The sequence below is a fragment of the Saccopteryx bilineata genome, chromosome 8 (assembly GCF_036850765.1).
Source record: "Saccopteryx bilineata isolate mSacBil1 chromosome 8, mSacBil1_pri_phased_curated, whole genome shotgun sequence".
NCBI lineage: Eukaryota > Metazoa > Chordata > Mammalia > Chiroptera > Emballonuridae > Saccopteryx > Saccopteryx bilineata.
The window spans coordinates 90,444,788-90,457,096 of NC_089497.1; the positions used below are offsets into that span (position 1 = coordinate 90,444,788).

A 12,309-nucleotide genomic window follows, 5' to 3' on the forward strand; every position below is an offset into this window, starting at 1 on the left:
TTTTCAATGGTTTTATTTCTTCTAAGGATGAAGAAAGTGAACATGGTGATCAAGTGTATTTTTATAAGATGCATGAGGAAATGGTTGTAGAATCTGAAGGGTCTTCTTCTGATGCCAAGCAGTCATTAACCCCTCAGCAGTTTAGCCAACCCGAAATGAATGACTTAGTAAGAAATTTGGGCCTATCAAAGCAAGCAGCTGAGTTATTAGCCTCCAGGCTTCAAGAAAAGAATGTACTTCACCAGTCAGCTAAAGTATCCCATTTCAGGAAGTGTGAACAAATTTTTGTGGACTTTTTTTCTAAGACAAACACTTTGTTTACTGTCATGATAGCAGTAATCTCAGCCAGCTAGGTGTTACCACTTACAGTCCAACAGAATGGCGGCTTTTTCCTGACAGCTCTAAACAAAGTCTGAAATGTGTTCTCCCACACAACGGTAATGTTTATGCAGTGGATCCAATTGGTTATTCAACTCATCTGCAAGAAGATTATAATGACAAAAAAAGTTGTTCTCGACTTTCTGAAGTATGAGGAGCATAACTGGATCATTTGTGTGGATCTTAAAATGGTAAATTTCTTGCTAGGATGACAAAAGTTTCACAAAGTATCCTTGCTTTCTGTGATTGTGGTACAGCCAAGCTTGGGAGAAACACTGGACACAGATGGACTGGCTGAAACATGAAGCTCTGGAAGTAGGGATGCAAAATATTGTGAACAAACCTGTAGTTAATCGAGACAGGATCATTTTTCCCCCACTTCACATCAAACTTGGCTTAATGAAGTAGTATGTTCAGGTTTTGAATAGAGAAAGTGAATGCTTTCAACATATTATTTCTGCTTTTCCTGCCTTGTCTTTCGAGAAGATAAAAGCAGGTATATTCGATGGACCTCAAATTTGAACTCTCATATGTGATGAAGAATTTGACAGGAAGATCAATAAGGAGGAGAAAGCAGTATGGCAGTGTTTTGTGGCAGTTACAAAGAACTTCCTTGGCTACAAAAAAGCAAAAAACTATCAACTTCTGGTTCAAAGGATGCTGTTGGCTTTCCATGACATTGGATGTAACATGAACATTAAGATTCACTTTCTGAACAGTCACCTTGATAAGTTTCCTGAAAATCTTGGAGCTGTTAGTGATGAGCAGACTACTGCTGGAGCATCAAACGAGATGGTCCTCAACAAGTACCCAAACACAAGAGCTACAAACGCAAATTTTTACCTGAATAGAATTTAAATAAGTTTTGCGCAAATTTTATGATTAAATTAAATGTTTTAATATGTTCTATTTTGAAATTGTAGACAAATTCTGATGCAGCCATATCTTTTAGTGTATTAGTGTATTTTCTGCATTATATAAATTATTATATTTTCACAAAGATGATGCCCAAGAAGACATTCTACTTCATTATGTTAAACTAAATGTTGAAAATTTTACAATAAAATGAAAACCTAAAATCTTAAATTGCAAAATAACTAGCTTACAGAGAAAAACTAATGTCAGATTTGAGATCAGCACACTCGAATTAGGTGAGAACAAGTGTTTTTTGTGGATGCAACAAAACTTTCATTCCCCAGTGACAAGATAGACAACTAGGTTGACTTAGACATATGAAAAAGTCAATGACTAATGCTGTCTAGAGAACAGAATTGTAAAATAAAGAAAATGGCTGTGTCAAAAGCTTGCTAAACTTCAGGTATTATGAAAATGTCTGGTATAAGAATTTATAAGAGGCTCTTCTCTTCTTCAAAAAGATCTTTTTTTATCGCTTTCCTTCAGAGGAAACAATTGGTGGTGCTTAGCTCCATTTCATTTCATCTTTTTAATGGCTCCTATACCAAAACTCTTCATACGTGCTTTCTCCAAGCAAGGCTCTGCTCTTTATTTTACTTATTTTATTTTTTTGATTATACATACATACATAGCGGTAGACATTTACTGAAAGTTTAGCAAAAATATGTATTCTGCTAATATAGAAAAAAATAGTTGCTTTAAACACTGTGTTTTAAACTACTTGAATCCTTAGAGAAAAGACAGTATAAAAATTAAAACATAACTTTTGATTTGTTTCTATTATGTACCATAGATATTTGTCCACATATAAAAGCATAACTATATATAAAGTGAATTATGATTTAAAACATTTAGCCATGTAATGATGGTAAAACCAAAAGTCTAAGTTTTGGAGAGATAACTGCCTAAAGAGAATATTAATAGCAAATGCTAACTTTAGAAACAATATTTCAAAGAAAAACAAAGAAAATAGCTAAAAATACTTCATCATTATTTATTAGTCATACTTTTACTTAAGAGGAAAAGGTGATATAAAATTATTTAACCTTGGTTTTTTTGTTTGTTTACCAAATGAACATTCTGCCTTTAAATTGTATTTAGAAATGTGCGAGAACTGAGGATGGAAAAAGTGCAGTTGGAGTTTCAGATTCAAGAGATGGAAAAGAAACTACAAGAAGTTCAGTCAACAAAGAGCAAAGAAACGGAAGAAAGAAAGTAGGTGACATTTTAAGAGAATTTTAGAGGATTAAACTAATAATGTAAAGAACTATTTTAAATGCTATTGTCATCCCTATAAAAATCTGTCCTGAATGAATTATTATGAACAAGCAATATTAAAATTCTCCTACCGTTTTATTCACGTTTCTTATACAGTGTGTCCGTAAAGTCATGGTGCACTTTTCACCGGTCACAGGAAAGCAACAAAAGATGATAGAAATGTGAAATTTGCACCAAATAAAAGGAAAACCCTCCCAGTTTCTGTAGGATGATGTGGCAGCATGTGCGCATGCAAAGATGATGACCTAACACTGTGAATACAGCGGAGCAGCCCACGGCCATGCCAGTCGAGATGTGGACAGTACAGAGGAAAGTTCAGAGTGTTCTGTGGCTCACTAAATTTGAATCCGTGACCAAAGTGCAATGTGAATATCAGCACGTTTATAAGTAAGCACCACCACATAGGAATAACATTACTTGGTGGGATAAACAGTTGAAGGAAACCGGCAGTGTGGTGGAGAAACCCCATTCTGGTAGGCCATCAGTCAGTGACGAGTCTGTAGAGGCTATATGGGATAGCTACCTAAGGAGCCCTAAAAAATCTATGCATGAGCCCACATTGAACTACTACACTGAATAGGTATGAAATTGGGAGAGTTTTCCTTTTATTTGGTGCAGATTTCACATTTCTATCCTCTTTTGTTGCTTTCCTGTGACTGGTCAAAACTGCACCATGACTTTACGGACACACTGTATAAGATATGTCGCTTTTTAAAAGTACTGTTACTTCTGTTGTCTGTAGACCTTATTTACTGTTGTTACATTTTCTCATTTCTCTTCTTACATATTTCTTCTGAACCATTTATAGCTTAGAATGTTTAGGACCTCAAAGCAGACTTTTGCTCTTTGCTGTCATAAAATTTCCATCAACAGAAGATTGCCAGTTTATGGTTAGAATCATTTTTGTTTATTAAAAGACTTTTTTTGGTAAGAGTTTATTTTTGTGGTATTTTTCCGAAGTTGGAAACGGGGAGGCAGTCAGACAGACTCCCGCATGTGCCCGAACGGGATTCACCTGGCACACCCACCAGGGGGAGATGCTCTGCTCATCTGGGGCGTTGCTCTGTTGCTACCAGAGCCATTCTAGCACCTGAGGCAGAGGCTACAGAGTCATCCTCAGCGCCTGGGCCAACTTTGCTCCAATAGAGCCTTGGCTGAGGGAGGGAGGGGAAGAGAGAGACAGAGAGGAAGGAGAGGGGGAGGGGTGGAGAAGCAGATGGGCGCTTCCCCTGTGTGCCCTGGCCGGGAATCGAACCCAGGACTCCTGCACACCAGGCCGACCAGGCCGACGCTCTACCACTGAGCCAGCCGGCCAGGGCCTTTTGGTAAGAGTTTAAATGCATATGTATAAGAATCAGTCAAACCCTGAAGTATGTTTAAAATATTTTTAGCAATGGCCTGACCAGACAGTGGCATAGTGGATAGAGTGTCAGACTGGGATGCAGAGGACCCATGTTTGAAACCCCAGGGTCGCTGGCTTGAGCGAGGGCTCACCAGCTTGAGCATGTGGTTGCTGGCTTGAGCAAGGGATCATAGACATAATCCATGGTCCCTGGCTTGAGCCCAAAGGTCGCTGCCTTGAAGCCCAAGGTCACTGGCTTGAGCCCAAGGTCACTGACTTGAGCCAGAGGTCACTTGCCCTGCTATGGCCTCCCGGTCAAGACATATATGAGAAAGCAATCAGTGAACAACTAAGAAGAATCGATGCTTCTCATCTCTCTCCCTTCCTGTCTGTCTGTCCCTAGTTGTTCCTCTCTCTATCTCCCTGTCTCTGTCAAAAAGAAAAAATTTTAGCAAATATACTTTAGCTAAAATTCTATTAATGAGAACTCTAATATTATCCTTGCAGATCTGTACTAATTTTACTGAGAATTTGGTTTTATTAAAAAATAATAAATATAAGTGAAGTAGAATTGATAGTTATGTAATGGAAGTTATCTCTTCTTAGCTCCTAGCCATTCATTTCATTTTTCCACACCATGTTAAGGATTAAAAAACAAGCCTATGATATACAGGGATTGGCTAAAGTAGGTTTACAATTATGAGTACATGAAACACAGAATTTATTCTTGTATTATTATTTATTAATTATTATAATATTTTGCATACAAACAACTGCAAGTCTACTTTTGCCAACCCCATATACATGTGCATATGAATATGTATATGTGTGCTTGTATGTGTGTGTAGCTGACATGTCTTTTATGTTTTCACAAATATGGTTATGTATAAAAATATGAGAATTGATTCACACTTTACATTTCTACTGAATATATCTTAGTGCTTCTGCCAAATCAGCATACTTTGGTCTCATTTTTTAATGTCCATATTTATTTGTGTGGGTATAATAGCATTTATTTTTCAGATTTTTATTGTTTTAAGTATTTTGTGATTATATATATTCCCATGATAAATTCCTAGTTTATTATTTTAGGTCAAGGCATATGTATAGTTTATATATTGGTAGACATTGGAGAAATTATCTTTCAAATAGGCTTCAAAGTGTGTGACTTTCTCCTATAGAGAATAAGAGTGCATGTTTCATGTGCTTTTGCTGGTACTAAATATTATCAAACTCTGTTAATTTTTCTTTTGTTTGGTGCACAAAGTGATAGTCATTAAATTTCTATGAAGTACCTTCTGAATTAATGAAAATTCAAATGTATATTATAGTTTCATTAGTATTATCTCTAAGTCTAACTCTTTGAAAAATATTCATGGCGCTTACACGCACCCTTCCTAATAACAAGAACATGGGTTTAATCAAGGCATCTCATTATTGTACATCATCTCAGGTGACAATGTTTATTGTGTATCTTGCTGCTCTTCTACTGATTCAATGACCAGTTCTATTTTTTTGGAACCTCACTGCTTTGGACTTCTCTGTGGATCACAGATATGTCTGTGAATCCAAGTTACTGAAATTGTCTCCTAAGGGTGAGTTTTTATTAGCTGAGGAACATTTTCTACAATTTTAAGAAATGTTCCAAAATTTGACTGAGTTTTCAGAATAGTTAAACATTTTTCTAAGGTCACATAGATAGTAAATGTCATAGCAGGAATGAAAACCTTCCACTTAGTGGTTAGGGAGTTAGAAGTTCAGTGTTCTCGCCCTGGCCAGATAGCTCAGTTGGCTCGAGCATCCTTCCGGTATGCAGCTGTTGCGGGTTCCTTCCCCTCAAGGCACATACCAATGACGGCATGGATGAGTAAAAAACAAATTGATGTTTTTGTCTCCGTCTCTCTCCCTTCTTCTCTCTCAAAAAAAGGATATAGTTCTACTGATTTATAGGAAATGTTATAGATGGCACACAGTTCTAAAAGATAAGGGTCCACAAATGTAAAGAGGAAAAAGAAGCAAAACAATAACCAAAAATATTCTGCAGATCTACTAAGTGATCAATTCCTTATAAGACTTCAAATTAGGCCCCACATTAACAGGTAACAAAGGTTACAAAGAAGTCAAACAGCTTTACTTTACAGTTTAGTTTTCAAAATACCTGTACTTGAAACTCACAAATTTTTTTGAAATTAATAAGGCATGGAGTCTTATTAATTAAAAAAATAATAGAGAAGTCCAGTGTTCTCATCTTGGCTTTCCTAATTATCTGTGCTCTTGGGCAAAATTTTGTCTCATTGATTGATTAATATTTTTTGTAGAGAGAGAAAGAGGAAGGGAAAGAGAGAGAAAGAGAGACATAGAGAGAGATATTACTTTGTTGTTCCACATATTTATTTATTCATTGGTTGATTCTTTTTTTTTTTTGTATTTTTCTGAAGTGAGAAACAGGGAGGCAGAGAGACAGACTCCGCATGCGCCCAACTGGGATCCACCTGGCATGCCCACCAGGGGGCAATGCTCTGCCTATCTGGGGCCTTGCTACGTTGCAACCGGAGCCATTCTAGTGCCTCAGGCGGAGACCATGGAGCCATCCTCAGTGCCTGGGCCAGCTTTGCTTCAATGGAGCTTTGGCTGTGGGAGGGGAAAAGAAAGAGAGAAAGGAGAGGGGGAGGGATGGAGAAATAGATGGGTGCTTCTCCTGTGTGTCCTGGCTGAGAATTGAACCTGGGACTTCCACACACTGGGCCAATGCTCTACCACTGAGCCAACAGGCCGGGGCCCATTGGTTGATTCTTGTATGTGCCCTGACTGGGAATCCAACCTACAACTTTGGCATATTGGGTACTCTAACCAACTGCTCTGACACCAAGCAGGCCAGGGTGTTTCATTTTTTAAAATAGAAATTAGACTCCATGCCTTATTAATTTCAAAAAATTTGTGAGTTTCATGTACAGGTATTTTGAAAACTAAACTGTAAAGTTAAGCTGTTTGACTTCTTTGTAACCTTTGTTACCTATTAATGTGGGGCCTAATTTGAAGTCTTATAAGGAATTGATCACTTAGTAGATCTGCAGAATATTTTTGGTTATTGTTTTGCTTCTTTTTCCTCTTTACATTTGTGGACCCTTATCTTTTAGAACTGTGTGCCATCTATAACGTTTCCTATAAATCAATAGAACTATATTCAGTCATTATAAGGTCTAAAAAATGAAATTCTTCATCTATTTGGACATTTCACTTTTATACATTTCATCTCAAAAGTTCTAAATATGGTAGAGCTAAATTTTAGAATTATTGAGGACATTGTGGCAGTATTGATATTTCACTTTTATTTTGTGGTGGTCTGTTACATGTTAACAACTGATTTTTCATTTGAAACAAGGAAAGTATATTTGTTTTCATTTAATAGAGAAATGTATTTAGTTAGTACATTTTATCTTCTGTTTCTATGTATTAAAGGTCAAGTAGATATCACTGGAAATCTGGAAAAGTGGGCAAATTGGGTAATCAATCACATATAATGTCACAAAGTAAAGGAAACATTAAGGTAAGAAAATACTATTTTATTCTCAAGCAATTTGCTAAGCAAGAATATATGCATTGTTTTTTCAGGTCCCTTCCATACTTAAGTATTTACTGTTCTGTCTTAACAATTTTGCATATTATTAGATTTTGATTTTTTCTTTTTAGACTTATATAGAGTGTTTGCATTCAGATATCCTTTTGTGTTTCATCTACAAGTTGATTTTTAGAAATGCATTTTGAGTTGAATTTTTCTAAAGTATTTTTTTCCATCCAGTTCAGTTCTGGTTTAAAGTATGTGAAATAGATCTGTAGTTCTACATTAAGGTGAAAGCTGTTATTTGATGTAAAAACCAGATTTTTTTCCAGCCTTTTCATTATATCATTTGATTAATGTTGATATTTTGTTTGAATAATAATTATTCATATCCCATTGATTCCCTATGTGAAGATACACAAGGGACAAATACTTACAGGTTTCCAGCTGTAGAATTGCTTTGTTTTTACTACGTATTGTAAAGTATAACATTACATTATATGTATGATTAAAACCAGATGAATGTCTTTCTTTAAAGAAAACTGTTTTGCTTCTGAATTTCTTAGTACAAAATTCGTGACTTAGTAATTTTTAACTTATATAACTTTTTCTCTTTTATAGACCTATCATTAAGCTTTCATTGGGCATTGACATCTACAAATATCTTACTCAGTGCTTCTAAACTTTTTTGGCTTTGAAAAAGCATTTTATTCCTTAGTGTCACTTTTTTAACTGAAATATGTTTCTTTAATTTTTGAATTAAACATTTTATAATTCAGCTTCCATTTTTTATTATCACTCTGTGATACAGTGTTCCATGTTCAAATGTTGTTGTAAATATAGCATATTAAAAATGCTGTCTCTGTGATTATTTATTCTATAGTTTTTATTAAGTGCCTTCTTTGTCATATAGTGAATTTTGCTTATTCTCAAGTACAACCTCATTTAATGTAAAAGACAGTATACATATGAAAATATTTATAGAAAATGCCAGTATGTAATTCTTGTCATAAATATTTAGTGTATGACCCGCCTGTGTTTGGGAAATAATAGTTTAGTTCTACAAATACTGTATTTGAAAGTCTAGTAGATGTGTTTGTAAGAAAGACATGATGAATAAATGATAATGCTAGTCCCACACTCTTCATAACTGGAGGTGAAGAATGAAAGCATGTGGGATTGGGTACCGTAGAAAGTGAATATATAAAGGGAGCTAGGACAGAAGGGAAAGGCTTAATAGCAGACTCAGGAATCTTGTTTTTATTTTTCATTGGATGACTGGAATTCTTTGACAGCAGGAATTCTGTGGAGCAGGAAGATAGCAAGATTAAAGTGATGATTTATTATGGTGATTTTGTTCAAATGTTCAGTGCATTTGGAGTTCATAAATATAAAACAAATGATATCCAAATTGTTTTAATCATGTATCTCATCAATAAATATAATTTGAGAATAACTTTGTAGCCATAGATTTCATTTATGTATACACTTATTTACTAATATATCACATGTACTGTAAAGCAAAATATGGAGATTAATCAAGGATAATATAAATATAAACAGATTGTTTTGGTATTACCTGGTCTTTTCTTGACCTCCCTTAGTCCTTCATACATGCTACTTTGGAGGCCACTGTTATAGAGGCAGAGAGACAGTTAAAAGAATCTAGAGATTCAGATGAGAAGAGTCTAACTTAGAATGTAGCAGAAGAAATATAAATGAAAATATGAAACCAAAAAAGCACTAAAAAAGGAAAGAAGGAAGTCAAATGTATCATTGGTATTGCAGCCTAGGTTGACTAGAAGATAGGATAAAGAAGGAAGTTAGAAAAAAAGTTCTGGGATATTGATTTAGACCTTTTCTTCCTTCCTTCTTCCCTCTCTCCTTCCCTTCCCTTCCCTTCCCTTCCCTTCCCTTCCCTTCCCTCCCTCCTTCCTTTCCCTTCCCTTCCCTTCCCTTCCCTTCCCTTCCCTTCCCTTCCTTTCCCTTCCCTTCCCTTCCCTTCCCTTCCCTTTCCCCCAGCTTTATTAAGGTATAAGTGATAAAATTGTAAGATATTTAAAGATAATACAATGTAAGATATTTAATAATGTAAGATATTTAAAGATAATATAATGATTTGATATACATATATATTGTAAAAGGATTCCTCCCCCCACTGAGTTAACTAACACATCTATTACCTCACATATTTATTTTTAAATGTTTTTTGGTGAAAACATTTTATTTCTACCCTGTTAGCAAATTTCAAAGATTTAGAATTATTTAAATTCTCATGTGTTAGTTGCAGCTAACAGAGTAAATATATCTCTTAAGAATTTATCAAAAGGAGAAGGAAGGTCAGGATGAAGCGTAGGAAGGCAGGAGTGAAGGGGAGGGAGGTGAAGAGAACTTGAATATTCACTGTCTGTTTTATATCAATCAGTAGCTGCTTTTACTGTTTTACCTCATTAAGTGCTATGTCACTCTTAAAAGGCAGTTATTTTTCTAGTTCCACAGATGAAGAAATTTAACATCAAATAAAATAACTTGCTCAAGGTCAAGTGTCAAGGCCAAGATTTGAAATGCTGGCTTTCAGGCTGGTTCTAGGGGAATTTACTAGCTTTGCAGTAAAGGGAGCCTGAGAAGAGAAAGAAGGGTAGGAGTAGAATCACAGTAATGTAATTCGTAGAAGAGGGAGGTGAAAAAGGGCATTTTTAGAAAACATGAAGAAGTCAGAATTGTCTGATACATTGTGTAGTGAGAGTCTGGTTTTAAACCAGTGTTTCTCCACATGAGGCAATCTGCACCCCCTTCCTGTTCCCCCCACCCCAGACTTTTGGCAATGTTTGGAGATATTTTTACTTATTATAACTGAGAGGTTCATTTCTTTCTTCCTTTCTTTCCCTTTCCCTTTCCCTTTCCCTTTCCCTTTCCCTTTCCCTTTCCCTTTCCCTTTCCCTTTCCCTTCCCTTTCCCTTTCCCTTTCCCTTCTCTTTCCCTTTCCATTTCCCTTTCCCTTTTCCTTTCCCTTTCCATTTCCCTTTCCCTTTCCCTTTCCATTTCCCTTTCCCTTTCCCTTTCCGTTTCTGTTTCCCTTTCCCTTTCCCTTTCCCTTTCTGTTTCCCTTTCCCTTTCCATTTCCCTTTCCCTTTCTGTTTCCCTTTCCCTTTCTCTTTCCATTTCCCTTTCCCTTCCCCTTCCCTTTCCCTTTCCCTTTCCCTTTCCCTTTCCTTCCCTTTCCCTTTCCCTTTCCATTTCCCTTTCCGTTTCCATTTCCCTTTCCCTTTCCATTTCCCTTTCCCTTTCCCTTTCCGTTTCTGTTTCCCTTTCCCTTTCCTTTTTTTTCCCTCCCTCCCTTCTTTTCTTTCTTCCTTTCCTTTTTCTCTTTCTTTTCTTTCTTTTTTCTTTTTACTGACAGTATGCAATGGTTCCAGGCCAGGAGTGCTCCTACACATCCTACAGTGCATTGGGCAGCCCTCATAGCAAAGAATTTTCTGGGCCTGGGCCAGGGCCAAGGTTGAGCAACCCTGCTTAGACTGAATTCCTCACTCATTGCATTAGCTCTGTGATTTTAAGCAAGTCATTTGATCTTTCTGAGTTTGTGTCACTATTCTAAGCATGTATAATGGTACTCGATAACTACTTCACAGAATTTTTAGCAATGTGTGAGACAATAGGTATGAATAGGTTTTTTTAGAATCACGGAGAAGTTGAGTCAGTTTGTAGTTGAGAGATGGACTCACAAAAGTGGAGTAAAGATTAAAGATAGAAGTAAGAGAGGTGCCAGTTTTTAGGAGTGTAATCTTTGAAAAGATGGCTCATTTAGGAGACCTTAACCAAGGGAAGGAAGATACATTTTTCTCAGGAAAGAAAACAAGTGTCAGTAAATTTTTAGAGATTGTGTTGGATGGAGGTGAGGCAGAGAAAGCTGTGGAAAACTCTTCATAGAAGACATCAACATTCTTAATATATCTGAAAGCAAGATCATCTGTTCAGATTAAGGAAAATGGGGTGAATGAGTTTTTTGGAATGAAGAAAGTTTGGAGTATCCACTGGGAATCTTGATCAAAGATTAGCAGCAAATGAATACATGGATTTCTGAAAAGTCATAAGAGCTCACTGAAATTGTTCAGCATGGATTTATAAGTATTATTAGTATTATTTCATCAAATTAGTAGGTAGGTTTGAGAGGTTTAAGAGGAAGTCGGTAAGATAATCATGGTTAGCACTGAAACACTCTTGAGCTGAGCATTGTGAAGGTATGGCCATAAAGATTGCTGCTTAGCTTCAAGGTTTGGTCACAATGGTCAAGTGGCTGAAGAGACCCTCCATGTTCATAGTAGTCGGAATGTTGGAGAGTTTTTAGCTTCAGGATGTCAAGTGAATATAGACATTGAAGTCTCTATGATCATCACCCAGAAATGTGATGGGGAGAAATACTGGGCAGATGGCTGAGGTTCAGGTAGACAAGGTTTCTTGGTATTGATAAAGGCAGTAAGTGGATGGTGAGAACCTTCAGTAGTGGCAACTGAATAATGAGAGCAAAAACAGTATCTGGAAACAGCACTGATGAGCAAACAGGGAGAAAAGATTTCTCCTGGTGAGTGAAAGGGAGTAGAAATGGATCTAGTTCCTCTGGAGAGTTCTGTGTCAGAGGCTGTGTTGGAGGGAAAGTGGGTCCAGTTAATGCAAGAGATATTTTTAGGAAAGGTTTAAGGCACAAAATAAATGACTATTTCATAGGAGCTCCATGGAATGGCATTGGAGCTTGGGTGGAAGGACAAACAGTAAAGAATGAATGGCAAAGCTCAAGTAGCTAATTGGATTAAGAATGAGAATATTTGAAAAGGTGGCT

General features: G+C 36.4%; 1 protein-coding gene across 1 annotated transcript in view; it reads left to right on the forward strand.

The window, feature by feature from the left end:
• The window catches only part of ZBBX (zinc finger B-box domain containing), a 141,927-nt gene that overhangs the window by 12,040 nt on the left and 117,578 nt on the right, over nt 1–12,309 (forward strand). Inside the window, exons 3-4 of the mRNA XM_066241422.1 lie at nt 2,395–2,508; nt 7,373–7,460. Of these exons, the coding sequence (XP_066097519.1) occupies nt 2,395–2,508; nt 7,373–7,460 (202 nt within the window). The remainder of the gene's footprint in view (nt 1–2,394; nt 2,509–7,372; nt 7,461–12,309) is intronic.